The following is a 15,703-nucleotide window of genomic DNA, read 5'->3' as shown; positions in this document are numbered from 1 at the left end:
TCACTGTTAAATAAATTGTTTTCCTCGAGAGAATTTCTCTTCTAACATTCTGTAAGGCGCGACCAGGCCTTGCTAATCCGAGCCCCTGCCCCGTGCGGGGGCCGCGGGGGGAGGGCGGGCACAGCGCTGGGGCAGCGGGCGCGGGGCTGCACATCGCGTCCCGGCACGGCGTCATCCCGCGCGGTGCTCCGCGTCCCGGTGGGAGCGGAAGCGCGCGGAGATCCGCGGCGGCGTTCCGCTATTCGCGGGCGGCGGCACGGCCCGCGCTGACGGCCCTGGCACGGGAGCCCGGCGGTGACGCGGCGCGGGGCGGCCCAGGGCAAACACGGCTGTTTGCTCAGCGGCGCGGGGGCAGCTATAAGAGGCGGCGCTCGGCGGGGCTCGTCCCGACCGCGTCCCCACCGCTCCCGGCCGCACCATGCCGCGGCTCGCGGCAGAACCGCTGTCACGTGACACGACCCGGCGCCAGGTACAGGCGCGCTCTAGCGCTGCTCCCACGTGACTAAAATCCCCGCCTCCTCTGTATCACGTGGCGGCGCTGTCACGTGAGAGGGTCACGCAGTGATGGCGGCGGCGCGGCGGTTGCTGCCGCGCTGGGCTGTGTCGTTGCGGCCGGTGAGCGGCGACGGGCCGGGCCGGTTTATCCCGGTTCGTCCCGGTCCGCTCCCTCATGCTGTGCCTCTCTCTGCCCCCAGGTCAGCACTGCGGCCTTCCCACAGAGAGTGAAGGTGGTGGAGGTGGGGCCGCGCGATGGGCTGCAGAACGAGAAGGTACCGCGGGTCCGGGTGCAAAGGGCGCTCTGTAGCGCGGGCACCGCCGCGTCTGCTTGGTTTGCGCAGCGGTCTCAGCCCCGTTCTCTTCCCCTCTCTTCAGGGCGTGGTGCCGACGTCGGTGAAGATCCGCCTGATCGACATGTTGTCGGAGACGGGGCTGCCGGTCATCGAGGCCACCAGCTTCGTGTCCCCGCGATGGGTGCCGCAGGTCAGCGTTGGTGTGGGGTGGCAGCAGAGTGCTCCGGTTGATGTCAGACCCTTGACAGCGCCCAGGTCCCTCTTGCAGTGCCTTATACAGACACCTGCAATGCTCAAGGGCTTCTCTTCGTGCCTGAGGAGCACACTCAGCCCAGGGACATAGCTCAGGTGCACACATTTGTGGTAGGCTGGAGACTGCAGTGCACCTTAGGGACCGATTTTCTGAGTATTGCTGCTCCCCTTCATAAAAAGTGAATAGTAAAAAAAAAATGTTATGAATTGTGAAATGGGTGAGTAAATGTGTCATCCCCCTCAGTGGACTTTCCCTGTCTCCCTTGCAGATGGCTGACCATGCTGAGGTCATGCAAGGAATCAATAAGTTGCCCGGTGTGAGTTACCCAGTGCTGACCCCCAACTTGAAAGGATTCCATGCAGCGGTAAGGGGTCATGGAACCTCAGGGCTGCCTGTAGAGCAGCCTTCATCCATAGTAAAGGGTGGGAAATACATCTGCAGCTCTGACAGGCAGCAGCTTCATGTCATAGCTTCTCTACAAAGGGTTCATTCCTCTGTGGAAATCTGTTGCTTATGATCGAGGATAACTCAATGTTTTATTTAAAATAGTTTTTTTAAAACTCAAATTTCTTTTAATCTTAATTAGGTCATCCAGGGGAAAACTGTGGGGAAAAAAATAAAATGCAAGCACTGCAGTCTTGATCATGCTTGTCATTTCCCTTGCAAGAGAAGTCGTCACACTTAGTTAATGCTATTGGCAGGTGGCGGCAGGGGCCAATGAAGTGTCCATCTTTGGAGCAGCATCTGAGCTCTTCACAAAGAAGAATATTAACTGCTCCATAGAAGAGAGTCTGGAGAGATTCAGTGAAGTGATGAGTGCAGCAAAAGCAGCCAGCATCCCTGTCCGTGGGTAAGGAGCGCCTGCTGAGCTCAGCACTGAGCAGTCCGGGGCAGTGTAACTGCTTGAGGTTATCTCTTTGGAGTCTGACCCGTGCAGCACTAGGGAGGGGAATTGCTTTTAAGTTTTCTTTTTTGTGGGAGGAGTGCCTCTGGATGAATGCAAACCAATATGAGCTTTGTGCATCGGGAATGTTAACTTGGAAATAACAGCATTCTAATACAATTTCAGGTGTTGGCTTGGTGCACTCTGAACAGCTCATGACAGTTTACATTCTTCCCCTCATTTGTTCATTCTATCTTCAGCTTTACCAAATAATCTAAAATAATACTAGCTCCTTGGCAGACTACACATTGAAGTGCTTAGATCTAAAACTCTCCTGGTCTGGTGTAGTTATCTATTTTTTCATTTTTATGAAAGAAGTAATTGTAGAATAATGAATTATGTCCTTTTTGTCCACTGGAATGTGTGCTTACTTTTAAAATAGGAAATGAATTTTTCTGTTGCATAGTGAATACAAAATGCTGCACAAGCTCTGAACAATTTGGCTTGTATAATCTCACTTCAGTTCTCTTATTAAAGGTTTGCTTTTTGAACTATAGGTACGTTTCATGTGTCCTTGGATGTCCATATGAGGGGAAGATTGCTGCTGCTAAAGTTGCAGAGGTGAGTTCGTAAACATAACCAGAATTTCTGTGAGGCTTTTGGCTCCTTTTTTTACTCTGGGGTCTGGAGAATGTGTTGAACCATTTTACCAAAGATTAAGGGAAAGGACAGAGGGAGACTGCAGCTGTCTAGACTGACTAGCTGGCACAGATGGGGGCATCAGGGACGTGGATGTTTCCAGAGAAGAGTCTCCTGGCTGCTGTCCCCAAGACGCATGCTCTGATTCCTCTGCACTGCTGTTTCCAGTTCTGAGGAGGGCCATCACAAAGCTGTCTTCTCAGTGTCTTGGCTTTTGGGCAGGTCTCAAAGAAGATGTACTCGATGGGATGCTATGAGATCTCCCTTGGTGACACCATTGGCATTGGGACCCCAGGGAGCATGAAGGAGATGCTGACAGCAGTCATGAAGGAGGTGCCAGTGGGGGCTCTTGCTGTTCACTGCCACGATACCTACGGGCAAGCCCTTGCCAACATTTTGGTGGCACTTCAGGTAGGATTTTTGCTTTGCAGCAGATCACACTTCCTTGATATTCTTTTACATCTGTTTGTGAACCATAGGTTTTAGGAGCCTTTTATTTAACAGGAGTTTACTGAGAATAGTGTTTTTGCAGATGGGTGTAAGTGTGGTTGATGCTTCTGTCGCCGGCCTTGGAGGCTGCCCCTATGCCCAAGGAGCATCAGGAAATGTTGCTACAGAGGACCTGGTGTACATGCTGAACGGTCTGGGCATTCACACGGTAAGTGCAAAGCGGCTTTAGCATTGCCTCCAGACTGCAGTGGAGCTTCAGGACCTGGCCCAGAGAGCCCTAGTGTAGGGGAATGCACTGTGTGCAGCTCCTACAGCTCCCCAGCCCTGCTGCTCTGGGCTGGGCCATGCTCCTGGAGTGGTGCTGTGGCAATGGCTCTGACCCTCCTCCATCTGTGTCCTCAAAGGGTGTGGACCTGCAGAAGCTGATGGACACCGGAACCTTTATTTGCAATGCGCTGAACAGAAGAACCAATTCTAAAGTGTCCCAGGCAGCATGCCGGCTGTGATGTACTGAAGGGACTTTGGTCACGGGTCAGGAACAGTGCAGCTGTTGTGACAGCTCTGCTCCCTCTGTGGTGCTGCCTTTGGAGCTCCTCCCAGGCCCGAAGCGGGAGAGGAAGTGCATAATCCGATGGAATATGAAGAAATGAAAAATGGGAATATTTCCCTGAGCTCTGGGAGGAGTGAGGGGAGAGGAGGCAGCCGTGCGGCTGCAGGGGGTGGGCTCAGCTCCAGCGCTGCCGCTGTGGTTTGGTTACCAGGAGGAGCTGTTGGCCTTCTCCGCGGTGTTCAGCGCTATGAGAACCGTCAGTATCTGTTGTAAGATACTTCTGACTACTCGGAGTAATAGACACGTTGTTTAATCTAAACTAATAAAGATGTTTCGTGACTCGAGACCGCGCGGTGCTCGCCCCGTTCCGCCGTCGGTGTCGTGCGGCCTCCCGCCGCGGGGGGGCGCTCTCAGCCGTTGTTCCCAGCCCCGCCTTGTCGTGCTCTCCGCCAATGGTCGCAGACTCTCGGGCGGAAGTTTCCGCCCCCGGCGCCGTTTCCGGCCCGGCTGACACGTCCGCGGGGGGTGCGGCGCGGGGGGCGGCGGCCCGGCCCGGCCCGGCCCGAAGGGCGGGGCGGATTTCGGGGAAGAGTGGAGGGTGAGCGGTAGGACCGAGGTACGGGAGCGGCTCTGTGTCCCGTGGATCGGTGGTGATCTGCCTGGAGCGCGCCGGCGTCAGCCCCCGTTTCCCCGGCAGCCATGGCGGAGCGTGTCCTGGTGACCGGCGGTGCGGGGTACATCGGCAGTCACTGCGTGCTGCAGCTGGCCGAGGCGGGCTACGAGCCCGTGGTCATCGACAACCTCCGCAACGCCGCCAGGGGTACGCACGACCCTTCCGGCTCTGGGCTCCCCGATCGGAGCCCTCGGATTCATCGCCCTTTCCCCCTCCTCCCCAGGGCCCGGCGGGCTTCCCGAGAGCCTGCGGCGCGTGCAGCACATCGCGCGGACGCCCATCGCCTTCCAGGAGCTCGACATCACGGACGGGGCCGCGCTGCGGGAGCTCTTCACAGCGGTGCGGCCATTGCACACCCCCCGCCCCGGGCGCCGAATGCCCCTGGACGAGGATCGCGCTGCCATAGCCGTAATGCGTCTCTTCCGCAGCATCGCTTCTCGGCCGTGATGCACTTCGCGGGGCTGAAGGCGGTGGGTGAGTCCGTGCAGCGGCCTCTGGAGTACTACGGCGTGAACCTCACCGGCACCATTCGGCTGCTGGAGGTGAGTGGGGCTGCGGCAGAGTACGGTGCTGTGGGCACAGTGTGGTGGGCTCTGCAGCGCTGCTCCTTCTCCCAGGCCATGGAAGCACACGGCGTGAGGAACATCGTGTTCAGCAGCTCCGCCACTGTGTATGGTGACCCACAGTACCTGCCCCTGGATGAGAAGCACCCGGCTGGGGGCTGCACCAACCCCTACGGCAAATCCAAGTACTTCATCGAGGAGATGATTCAGGACCTTTGCAAAGCAGAGAAGGTAAGGGGTTTCAGGGGGCACAGTGCTGGGAGCAGTGGCGTTATGCCACAGTGTGCTTGGGTTGGGGTCAGGTGTGCCAGGTCTCTGCCTTTCCCAGGGCTGGAACGCCATTCTCCTGCGCTATTTTAATCCCATCGGTGCCCATGAGTCTGGAATGATTGGAGAAGATCCTCAGGGCATCCCCAACAACCTCATGCCCTATGTGGCACAGGTACTGCCCAGGGGGAGGTGCAGGTTCTCAGTGCCTGTGTGACAGAGGCTGAGCACGTTATGTGTCTGTTCCTCTGCACAGGTGGCAGTGGGACGTCAGGAGTTCCTGAGTGTGTTTGGGAACGACTATGAGACGGCAGATGGGACAGGTGCAGTACTGTGAGTGGGTGGTGTGGAGCTGTCCCGGGCTCAGGGCAGCTTTGTGTTCATTCTCTGTCCCCACAGGTGTCAGGGATTACATCCATGTTGTAGATTTGGCCAAGGGACACATTGCTGCCTTGAAGAAGCTCAAGGAGAACTGTGGGTGCAAGGTACGAGAGTGGGGTTTGGGGGAACAAAGGATGCGTGGCCCTTCTGCCCTTGCAGCAGGGGCTGATGTGTATCCCTTGTCCTCCTCCCAGATCTACAACCTGGGGACTGGCACAGGATACTCTGTCCTGCAGATGGTCCGGGCCATGGAGAAAGCCTCAGGGAGGGAGGTAGGTGCTGGCATACCTGTGGTGGTGCCCTCTGCAGCACCCTGGCAGCCCCCAGCCCCACACTGCTGCTCTCCCTGCAGATCAAGTACAAGATCACGGGCCGGCGGGAGGGAGATGTGGCTGCCTGCTATGCAAACCCAGAGCTTGCTGAGCGTGAGCTGGGCTGGAAAGCTGCCTTTGGCCTGGACAAGATGTGTAAGAGCATCTCCCCTCCTCAGTGCACCATGCCCAGCTGCCAACACTCCCCTTACTGCCTTTCTCCCTGTGCAGGTGAGGACCTGTGGCGGTGGCAGCTGCAGAATCCCATGGGATACAAGAACTGAGCTCAGGCCCGAGGGCTTGTTCCGTGGTCCTGGGTTTAGGGCCTGCTCCCCACCTGCTTCAGTGCTTCCTCATCCTTACCCCACCAGGTCTTCTGCATCCCACAGAGCTGAGCCAGGGCCCAGCCTCAGTACCAGGGACACTAAATCCCCTCACAGAAAGGTCTGGGAGCTGGCAGAGGGTGCTTGGTGGGGATGCATGCTGCTGAGGGGCTGCATCCAGTGCTGGCATGCATTCTTGGATGCCTGAAATACAGAGGAAATTGCCCATTCCCTACAGCCCCAGCCCTAGGCTCCAGGAGGACGCCTGGGCAAGGAGCTGCCTTACCCCACACCTCCTGCAAGGTCTTAGGTCTTCCTCTCTTCCCCAAAGGGACCACAGCCTGAGGCCCCCGGGGACCAGCCCCTGATGCCTACCAGGGCCTCCCCTCCCTTCCCCTCTTCTCTGGTGACTTTGGGGACCAAGTCTTGCCTGCCACGTGCTGCTGTGGGGCTGAAGGAGCCCCTGCCTGCGGCTGTGGGGGCTCTGGTGTGTGGTTCTTCTTTCACAGTGCCTGTGCAGCCGCTTCTGTAATCATGTTCCTAAGGTTGCTCAGCAGCAAGCTCTCCTTGGCTGTCACACACTGATCCTATTTATTACTGGCAGCAATACTGACTCCCTTAGGAAATGATGACTCAGCTAGCCCAGTTTGCTGTCATGTAGATTAATAACTTATGTTACTAAATTATGAATAGAGCTTTTGATTTGTTTCTAAATAAATTTTCCTACTTTCTAAATAGCAGCTCTGTTCTGTGCCTGCTGCACCCAGACAGAGCCACTGGGGCGGTGCCCATGGAGCGGGAACGACAAACACTGCCAGCTCAGCTGGGAGAGGTTTATGATTTATTTAACCTTGTATCTGATTTCTGTGGACCACGCACACAAAGAGACCCCAGACAAGGAAGACAAAATAGAGAGGGGCAAAGAAGAAAAAGAAGGAAGAAATAAACAGCAACAAAAAGCTGTACTGAGGAATGGCAAGAAGCCATACTCCCTCCCTGGATCCTCAGCACAGCCCCAGCTCAGCACGTGCTGCTCCCCAGGAGCGAGCAGGAACGCACGACAGAGCTGTGCCTGAGGACAGCCATGGGTCCCCAGCCCCTGCTTGACCCACCGTGCACCCAGTTCCAGTTCACAGCTGAGATAGGGCTGCCCACCCTCCAGCCTCACACCCCTTCCCTTGCACAGAGCAGGGGGGCAGGCTGCAGCAGCTTTAAACACGCCAAGCAGAAGAAAGTGCAGGACTTAACCCCAAGGAAGGGGAACAGCTGGGCTCCCCCAGTGCCAGCGGTGCGTTTGCTGGTTTAAGACTTCCTAAAGGAAAAAAACAGAAAGCCTAACACAACCCAAAAAACCAAGGATGGGTCTGACAGACCCAACTCTTCAGTAAGTGGGTTATTGCTTTGCACATCCCCAGGGCTGGAACGAGGTTCCTTCTGCCCCACACAGCCTGGGCACGGCTGCGCAATGAGTGGGGCTGTGCAGGGCGATAGGACAGAGCAGGGACCCACAGAGGCAGCACACAGGGAAGGAGCCACAGCCCGTGGCCCAGACAGATTGGTTTTTGTTTTCCTTTTTTTGTTTGTTTTTTTTAAAGAAGACATTGACAGCTCCAGCCCAGTGGGCCCAGCAGTGCTGCGGGCTCAGCCCAGGGAGGTGAGGAGAGGAGGGCAGCACCGCTCAACAGCCTGTGCCCAGGGCCTCGCAGGAGGGGAGAGGGTGGCAGGAGCTCACCTGTGGCAGGTTGAGGTGACTGAGGGTTAGGGAGCAGCTCTTGGTTGTACCCTTCCAAGCCATGAAGAGGCACAGCCTCAGCTGCAGCCAGCTGGGTGAGGGAGACGCTGGTCCTGGCCAGCCTGTGATTGTACGCTGAAAGGCCATCATGGCCTCCACCTTCACCCAGGCCCAGGGCAGCACAGGGACCCCATGCTGCCCCACAGAACCGGGCACAGCAGCTCCCAGGCATCAGATGCTGGTGAGATAATGACTGGGAGCCAACCTGCTGCCTCCAGCCAGGGCCAGAATGCCTCATCCCACTCTCTACCTCCCTGAGCCAGCCCAGGTCCAAAGGGAAGGAGAAGTAGCAGCAAGAGAGACATTAAGGACCCATCCAGCACAGAGTAGGTTTTGTGGCAGAGGTGCTAAGCAGCCAGCTGTAAACAGCAGCACCTGGATGCAGAGCTGGGCTGAAAGAGGGTGAGACCCCTCCGGGCCCCCACCCAGGGCTGACAAAAAGATTGTAAAAGCAAAGACGGGAGGAGGAGGAAGGAGGCGATTATCTGGAGGAGGACAGAGCTGCTGCTACAGCCCATGGGGAGTGTGCGTGTGCGACAGGGCAGGGGCCAGAGCCCCACCCACAGAGGTGTGGGAGCTGCACGGCTGCTGCTCTGCCAGCCCGGGGTTGGGGCAGCCTTTGGCAGAACCAACCCAGAGCAGTCTCTCCCTGGGCCTTGAGGCATTTGCAGGAGAGTCCCGGGTTCCTGAGCTCTGACTGAAAACCCGTGAGTCGCCTGAGTGGAGGCTGAAAGCAGCCTGTCCTGTGCCCGCCCCACTCCTCCCGCTGCACCAGGCATGTCCCACCCCTAACACTGTTACAAAAGAAACATAACAAAAACAACTGGCCTGCACCACGCTGGCCCCACACACAGAAGTGCCTGAATGGGAAATCGAGGGGATGTTGGTCCCCACAGAAACGGCTCAGAGTGAGAGGAGAGAAAAGGCCGCTCGAAGACTCGCCTTAGAGAGCTCCGACCTCAGCTCTGAGAGCAGCAGGGGGGCAGGGCACCCCCGGCAGAGAGGGGGCAGCGCAGGGAGATGGGAAGAGGCGGGGGCCAGCCTGCGGCGGGAGGCAAGGGTGGGTGCCATGGCTTCTGTTTGCTGCAGATGGGTCACGGGGGAAAGACTGGCAGCTGCGACCTCGGCATCCTTCCCTGCAACAGTCTCGACTGGCTCTGCTTAGATCCGGGGCAGCAGCTTCTCAATGAACTCCTTCACTGCCATCATCTCCTGTGAGAGAGCATTGCACCAGGGCTGCTCAAGGGCCGTGCCCACAAGCTGATCCCAAAGGTGCTGCCAGCCTGCGACAGCCCCCTCCCCTCCCTCTGGCCAAGGCACTGACCTGAGGACAGGAATTGTGCATCACGCCCGGGTAGGTTTTGAACTGGACCTTGGCAGGAGTGACAACAGATTTCAGTTTCTCAGCAGTGAGGGCCCCAAAGCGGACAGGGATCATAGGATCCATCTCCCCATGACACTGCAGGATGGCAATGTCCTTGTTCACACCGTTACTTGCTGCCTGCAACAAGGAAGAAGCACTTATTGGTGCCCAGAGAGGGGATTCCCCCAACGGCAGGTGCTTTACGGATGCACAGGGTGGCAGCAGGGCAGGGTACCTGTGGGAAGGCCTTGTGCAGCGGGAGCCAGCAGCTGAGTGCCACGATGCCAGCCAGCTGGTGCTGGCAGGTGAGAGCCGTGTACAGTGACAAGGCACCGCCCTGCAGTGAGGAGGAAAGTGTTAGTGCCACGTGTCCCACTTTCCTGCCACCAACACTCCCCATCAGGAAAAAGAGGGCCCAAGCCCTCTGTCTGCTCTGCCTCACGGCCCCATGCAGTTCAGCTCACCTGTGAGAAGCCTCCCAGGATGATACGGTTGGGTGGGATTCCATTCTTCACCTCATGCTCAATAATTGCTTTAACTGGAAAATGACAGAGAAAAGGGTCAGTAAAAGTGGGGGAGTTGACCAGCATTCCCCGAGGCCTGGGGTGTCCACAGCACACGGGGAGAGGCAGCCACTAGAGGTCCCACAAGACTGAAAGAGCTTGGTTGCAACCAGAGAAAAGTGGGCTGGAAGCACAAGGCAGCAGGAAGGAAGAAGTGGAAACAAGACACCCATCCCAGAGAGGGAGAGACACCCAGGAGCTCAGCACTTCCCCTCTCCAAAGTCTCTTACTGCTCTCTGCAGCTTTCTTGATCCCAGCTTCATCCTCAGGTGCATCTGGCGTCAAGCCCATCAGGTCAAACCTGGGAGAAGCAGCAGAGTCAGCCCTCAGCCAGCACTCAGTGTGCAGGGAGAAGGGAGTTGGGTGCTCCTTCCCAATCCTTCTCACTCCCCAGAATACCCCTCAAAGGGTCCAACCCACTCTGGAAGACCCCACCTCTGCCACCCAAAGCACTGACCAGGAAGGCATGACCATCTTCATGTTGAGGGTTACTGGGATCCGGGGTCTGCAGAGACAATAATTTGGATGTTTCAGAGAAACAAGTTGCAGAAGGGGAGTGAGGGCCTGCGGCTGCAGGACGTCTTTACCAAAGGAATGTGGCAGGCTGGGGCACCCACCCAGCCCTCCCAGAACCCTTCACCATCACTTACGCATGAGGGCAAATGTACTTCACATAAGGGAGGCGGATGGAGGAGAGAGCTTCAGCCCAGCTGTGCCTGGGGAGAGAAGAGTACAGAGGAGCCTGAGCACTTACAGGATGCTGGTGAAGATAAGAGAACCCCCCTCAAGGACACTCAGCTTCAATGCTCCTACCCCCTGCCCTCTACCCTCAACCCACATGAATCTCCAGCAAGGCAAAGACAGCATGCAGAACTCATCAGCTGGAAGCAGGGAGCTGCCATCGGTGAGCAAGGGGGCAGAACCCTCTGTGCAGGGAGCAGTCTTTCACTGCAGCTGTATCTCAGGCTGTCCCCTAAGGCACCTTGTCCTATTAGAGATGGACTCACTCGCTCAGACACTCCCAGCCCTCTCAGGGATGGTAACAAGTACGGTACTTGTCTGTTTGTCTTGAAGCAGAAAAATCAAACCCATGGGAGTAGGCATCATAAATATTCTAGCTGAAGCACAGACCAGCTGCTGGACAGAAATTCCCTACTCAGGTGGCACAAGCTCAGCTGCCATGGCTGAGGTCAAGGCCCCAAACACATCCCTGAGATGCCCTGTGCAAAGCAGTAACAGGCCAGGCCTGTGTCCAGCCACGTGGCACAGAGCCAGCTCCAGCAACACTCACCCCGTGTCTCCAAGGCCGTGTAAAAAAATGACCTGTCAAATTAAGCAGAAAAACAAAAGAATTAGCTGGTGTGATGACTGCGTGGCAGGAGAGAGGCAGGGACATGGGGGGATGTGGCAAAAGGCCATTTAGTCACTAAGTGGCAGGGAACCAAACAGGCAGAAATTAGCTGATGCTAACGACATGCCTTTGCAGCTCTAAGCATTACGGATGGGAGGAACAGGCACGCCATAACCATGATCGTTGTGCCACAGGGCCCTGGGTGCCTCCTTCCTCAGCCCAAGCCACCAACAATCCCATGAAGCCCCTCTTCACTGCTCCCCATCTAAGAGCAGAGCAGCCCCAGAGCCAGGAGAACCAAAGGACAGAGGGGTGAGGTAGGAGGGGTCCCACCAACACAGCCCCCTTACCGCGGCCGTCTCCCGCTCTGCCCCTGAGACAGTCACTGCATCAGCGAGGAGGGGGACAGACATGTTGTTACCGCACATACACTGAGAGACTCAGATACTGGCACCTGTGGGGCAGAGGAGCAGAAGTGAGGCAGGAAAATAACTCTAAGCCAGCAAATGTCACCCGCATCACAGCTCTGGAGGCACGCGGGAGCCGTGCGAGTGGGGTCACATGCCTGGGGCATTGAGAACATTAAAATTAGCCCAGTGACACCTCAGAGCCAAAGCTATTTCAGTGACAACAGCAATGTGGGCAGCACGCAGTGGTGACGGTGAGCAGGAGCCTGACCCACATCTGCAGTGGTGGGGACGCAGGAAGTGCCAGAGCTGGCACGCAGCAATTTTGATGGGTGTTGACGACTCCGTAAGAACTTCAGCCCTTTATGGAACCACCCAGGGATGAGCCAGGCTGTCAGCCCCCAGACCTGGGGGGCCCACACTGTCTGCACAATTCACACAAACTGCCGTGCTTCACACAACAGGCACAGTTCCCACCTCTGGCAGCAGCCCATGCTCAGTACTAATTGGATGAGAGTGCGTTGGAAGCATCATGTCCCAGCTCCCACCAGGAACACAACCAGACTGCAGCATGCTGTCTGAGCTAGAATCTGCTTGGTTTCTCTCCCTGAGCACTCTTCAGCTGATCCCCAGCTTGAACAAAAGCACAGGGAGCTGGCAGATGCTCGCTCACACACTACTGTGGGTACTCCAGGGTCAAAAGAGCAAGCAGGAGAACAGCACCTGACAAAATCCCTGGCAGTTACAGCCACAAATAAAAGCAGCTCTCCCATGGCCTCGCACACCTTCCTGGGCACAGCACAGCCAACACAAAGCAACAGGAACTGGAAACTCACATCTGATAGATAGACTGAAATGTGCTGCCTGGAGCAAACAGCACCACAGCACGGTGGGGTTGGAAGGGGCCATAAGGCTCGCCCCCTCCACCCCGAGCTGTGGGCTGGCTGCCCCACACCAGCTCACACTGCCCAAGGGCCCACACAGTCCATCCAAGAGTTCAGTCTCTACCGTTCCCACTCGGGTTTGGAGTGAAGAAAGTACTCCAGGCGCTGTCCACAGCGCTGCACCCCGCAGCGCCCACCTCCACACCCCACGAGGGAACATCTGCGTGTTCCCATCCTCCCCCACATGAACACCGTGACCAGTGGGCTCGAAACGCGAGCAAGATCCCCCCACCCGGGACCGGGCCCGGCCCACCAGAATCGGACGAGGCCACAATCGCCCCCCAGCCGTCCCTGGACCTGCCGGCAGCGCAGCGCGGGGTCACTCCGCTCCGACGGAAGTGGCAGCGGCGCCGCGAGGCCCTTAATGACCATGGCTTAATGATGGGCCGCGGCCCCGACGCTCACGCAGGCGCAAAGCGAGGTCAGCAGCAAGGGAACAGGACGGGCCCGCGGGACCCCCCCACCGCGGCTCCGGCCCGGACACGGCCCTCCGTGCAGATCGGGCTCCCGGGGTCCCGCTGAAGGCTGTGCCGAGCGGCGCGCCTCGAGCCCACGCACGGAGCGACGCCCCACGCGGTCCGCTCAGCGCTCGCCCCACCTCAGGGCACGACCGCCCGGAACGTCCCCCCCTCCCCCCGCCCCGCCGCAATGTCTTTGGTAGATGGGCCCTCCCCCCCCGCTCCGGTGGTCCGCTCCCGCCCCGCCCCGCACCTCCGCTCGGGCCCTCCGCGCGCCGCTCCCGGCCCCGCCGCGCTGCACCGGAACTTCCGCCCGCGGGAGGGGGGAGGGCGGGGCAGCGGCGGAAGTGACGCCATTCCTGGGTCGGCCATTTTGGCTGCGCCCCGCCCAAACAGGAAGTGGTCTGCGCCGCCACGGGGGGGGAGCGGCGGCGGCACCGGAAGTCCCGGCCAAGCGCCGCCGTCTCCCGGCGCTGCCGCGCCCCCTCGGTCCCCGCTGAGGTCACCGCGGCCGCTCGGAACTCGGGAACTTTATTGTCAGTTGGAAGGGCACAGATCGGCAGCAGGGCAGGGCGGCACGGCCATTCAGCGCTGCCTTCCGGCCCCACACACTGGGACACGGTTGCAACCCCCGGGGCCCCGGGCAGCGTCTCCGTCCGTGTCCGTCCCCGGCCCCAAGCACAGCGCAGAGCCGCAGTCAGGAGATGCAGTGGCTCTGCGGGGTGATCTGCTGCAGCTGGTGGTCGGCCGGGTTGGGCGATGCTTCGTAGTTGCAGATGGTGACCGTGTGGCGGTGTGCCTGAATGGGGGGACACGTCAGTGGCATTTGCATTCTTCCTTGCTCCCTGCTCCACCTCGCAGTTCTATCTCAACCCTTCCCACCCCTTCCCAAGAGCCAGAGTTCAGCTTAAGCCCCAATTAAAGCTCTTTGTGCACCAGCAATGCAGTCCTGCTTGTCTTGGCTCTCACCTCTGTCCATTCTCCTTTCAGGCCAATGTAAAATATCTTCATTGTCTCTGCTCCAAAGTTCTTTGGGAAGTACATGGCAAGGTCATGGACGTTGGAAAAGCGAGCAATTCTGGAAGAAAACAGACCGACAGCAGAGCCTGCACACATCAGGCATGAAGCGAACGGCTGAGGTTGCAGATGCAGCTTTTTCCCTCCCCGCAGTGTGCATCTGTCACTGCCAGCAGCCAGCCATGGGCAGCACCACACGGGCCGGGTCCGTACTTGGTGGGGTATTCAAGCTCGCCCACAGGGTCGGGGTTGAGGCTGAATATCTGCTCTGGCTCCCGGGCAGCATCATCAAAGGACATCTGGGGAATGTTCTTGAACCTAGGAACAGAGGGAGGATACCCAGAAAGTTATTAAAGGGCAGAGTCAGTAATGGGCTCCCTCCCCACACATTAGCGCTTCCTGGATTCCTCTCGGCAATAAGGCAGTGTTTTTGCCAACTGTAGCAGAAATTACCAACGCCGTCACAAAGCACCACCACAATCCTGAGCACCGGGAGCAGGCTGGGTTCACCACAGCCCACAGCTGTGGCACGAGCAGCCATGTTTACTCCCATACATGCTCCAGCTTCTTCCTTCTCGTGCCTCTGTGCTGCTGCCCGGTAACCGGGCACTGCACTGACCTGTAGCTAAAGAGCAGCTCAGTGCAGCCCAGCAGTGTTACAAGCTTCACTCACAGCCGCAGCTCAGACGGGTGCGAGTCATCGTCCTCCCCCATCACGATGACGGCCTTCAGCTTCACGCTGCCCGTGAACCTGCAGGGAGGGAGCACGGCGGAGCAGTGACAGCACAGCACCGCGGCCCCGCACCGCCCCTCGCCCGCCCGGGCCACGCACTCACGGGACGTTGAAGAGCAGTTCCGCGTCCTCGTCGCTCTCCACAAACTGCGGGCAGAGGAGCGGCTCAGGGCGGGCCCGGCCCCACCGGCACTGCCCACGGCCCCCGGTACCGCACCTGCTCGCGGTCGCCGCGCTCCTCCCAGGCACGGAAGACGCGGGCACCGCTGCCCTCTCGCCGCTCGTTGAGGCACTGCAGCCGCCCGCGGTCGATGCGCAGGTGCAGGCCCCAGGCCGCGCCCCGCTCCCCGCCGTCCGCGCCGCAGCACCGGCAGCGCCCGGGCCCGTGCCCCTCCGCCATGCCCGCACCGCCGCCCCCTGCGCTCCCGCCCCGTCGTAAACCCCGCCCCCACCGCGGCCCCGCCCATAAGCCCCGCCCAACCCGTTCCTCGGGGGCGGGGCCGCGCATGCTCAGAAAGAAACACGCGCCCGTGGGTCCAGTGTTCGGGTTTTATTGAGACATGATTTTTCCTTTTTCATATAACTTATCTAATTAAAATATTCATCTTAGTTACCACAAAAAAAAGGAACATAGAAAATTGTATATACACATCGGGGACAAAAATACAAATACATGTCGGAGTCACGCCCCCCAACCCCCCCCCGGAGGCGGCGGGGCAGAGGCAGCACTGCTCGGGGCCTTCGCTGTAGCGGAACAGAGGGACTGCAGAGGGGGGGGCACCCTGCACCGCACTGCCATGGCGCATAGGAACCCCCCCCGCTGGGAGCAGGGGGGCAGGAGAGGATGGGGAGGGGTGGGGGGTCCTAGGGCTTGGATCCGGTCAGGGATCAGCACCTGTAGCCAGGGCTGGCCCAGGGGGAAGAACCGCGA

General features: G+C 58.6%; 4 protein-coding genes across 6 annotated transcripts; 2 read left to right on the top strand and 2 right to left on the bottom strand.

Moving 5' to 3' along the window:
* Positions 1 to 412: 412 nt before the first annotated feature.
* On the top strand, positions 413 to 3,965 carry HMGCL (3-hydroxy-3-methylglutaryl-CoA lyase). 2 transcript variants are annotated; one of them, XM_065744561.1, is made up of 9 exons: positions 413 to 469; positions 696 to 770; positions 874 to 981; positions 1,313 to 1,408; positions 1,746 to 1,894; positions 2,485 to 2,548; positions 2,849 to 3,037; positions 3,159 to 3,284; positions 3,481 to 3,965. In XM_065744561.1, the coding sequence occupies exons 1-9, from the start codon at positions 419 to 421 to the stop codon at positions 3,580 to 3,582; spliced, it is 960 nt and encodes a 319-aa protein (XP_065600633.1). In that variant the 5' UTR covers positions 413 to 418; the 3' UTR covers positions 3,583 to 3,965. The 2 variants fall into 2 exon arrangements, with proteins under 2 accessions (XP_065600633.1, XP_065600634.1); XM_065744562.1 differs by lacking the exon at positions 413 to 469 and adding an exon at positions 551 to 615.
* Positions 3,966 to 4,322: 357 nt separating this feature from the next.
* Positions 4,323 to 6,879, top strand: GALE (UDP-galactose-4-epimerase). The gene is made up of 10 exons (XM_065744738.1): positions 4,323 to 4,446; positions 4,523 to 4,638; positions 4,728 to 4,841; positions 4,917 to 5,093; positions 5,191 to 5,304; positions 5,386 to 5,452; positions 5,529 to 5,614; positions 5,705 to 5,782; positions 5,863 to 5,977; positions 6,053 to 6,879. Exons 1-10 carry the CDS (start codon positions 4,326 to 4,328, stop codon positions 6,103 to 6,105), a joined length of 1,041 nt encoding a protein of 346 aa, XP_065600810.1. The 5' UTR covers positions 4,323 to 4,325; the 3' UTR covers positions 6,106 to 6,879.
* Positions 6,880 to 6,963: 84 nt separating this feature from the next.
* Positions 6,964 to 13,330, bottom strand: LYPLA2 (lysophospholipase 2). Its single transcript, XM_065744739.1, has 10 exons — positions 13,276 to 13,330; positions 11,564 to 11,667; positions 11,154 to 11,185; positions 10,513 to 10,578; positions 10,320 to 10,367; positions 10,093 to 10,163; positions 9,764 to 9,837; positions 9,535 to 9,636; positions 9,261 to 9,437; positions 6,964 to 9,148 (listed from the first exon to the last, which is right to left on the bottom strand). The coding sequence occupies exons 2-10, from the start codon at positions 11,639 to 11,641 to the stop codon at positions 9,098 to 9,100; spliced, it is 699 nt and encodes a 232-aa protein (XP_065600811.1). The 5' UTR covers positions 11,642 to 11,667; positions 13,276 to 13,330; the 3' UTR covers positions 6,964 to 9,097.
* A 388-nt stretch (positions 13,331 to 13,718) lies between these two features.
* Positions 13,719 to 15,184, bottom strand: PITHD1 (PITH domain containing 1). 2 transcript variants are annotated; one of them, XM_065744776.1, is made up of 6 exons: positions 14,990 to 15,184; positions 14,876 to 14,919; positions 14,713 to 14,790; positions 14,253 to 14,357; positions 13,992 to 14,100; positions 13,719 to 13,821 (listed from the first exon to the last, which is right to left on the bottom strand). In XM_065744776.1, exons 1-6 carry the CDS (start codon positions 15,170 to 15,172, stop codon positions 13,720 to 13,722), a joined length of 621 nt encoding a protein of 206 aa, XP_065600848.1. In that variant the 5' UTR covers positions 15,173 to 15,184; the 3' UTR covers position 13,719. The 2 variants fall into 2 exon arrangements, with proteins under 2 accessions (XP_065600848.1, XP_065600847.1); XM_065744775.1 differs by lacking the exon at positions 14,713 to 14,790 and having other exon boundaries at positions 14,990 to 15,177.
* Between the last annotated feature and the right edge of the window lie 519 nt (positions 15,185 to 15,703).

Source organism: Cyrtonyx montezumae, unplaced genomic scaffold (assembly GCF_038088225.1).
Source record: "Cyrtonyx montezumae isolate F1298 unplaced genomic scaffold, pur_monq_1.0 scaffold_31, whole genome shotgun sequence".
NCBI classification, from domain to species: Eukaryota; Metazoa; Chordata; class Aves; order Galliformes; family Odontophoridae; genus Cyrtonyx; species Cyrtonyx montezumae.
The sequence above is the reverse complement of the archived record's forward strand: the minus strand, read 5'-3'. Positions and strand labels throughout refer to the sequence as shown.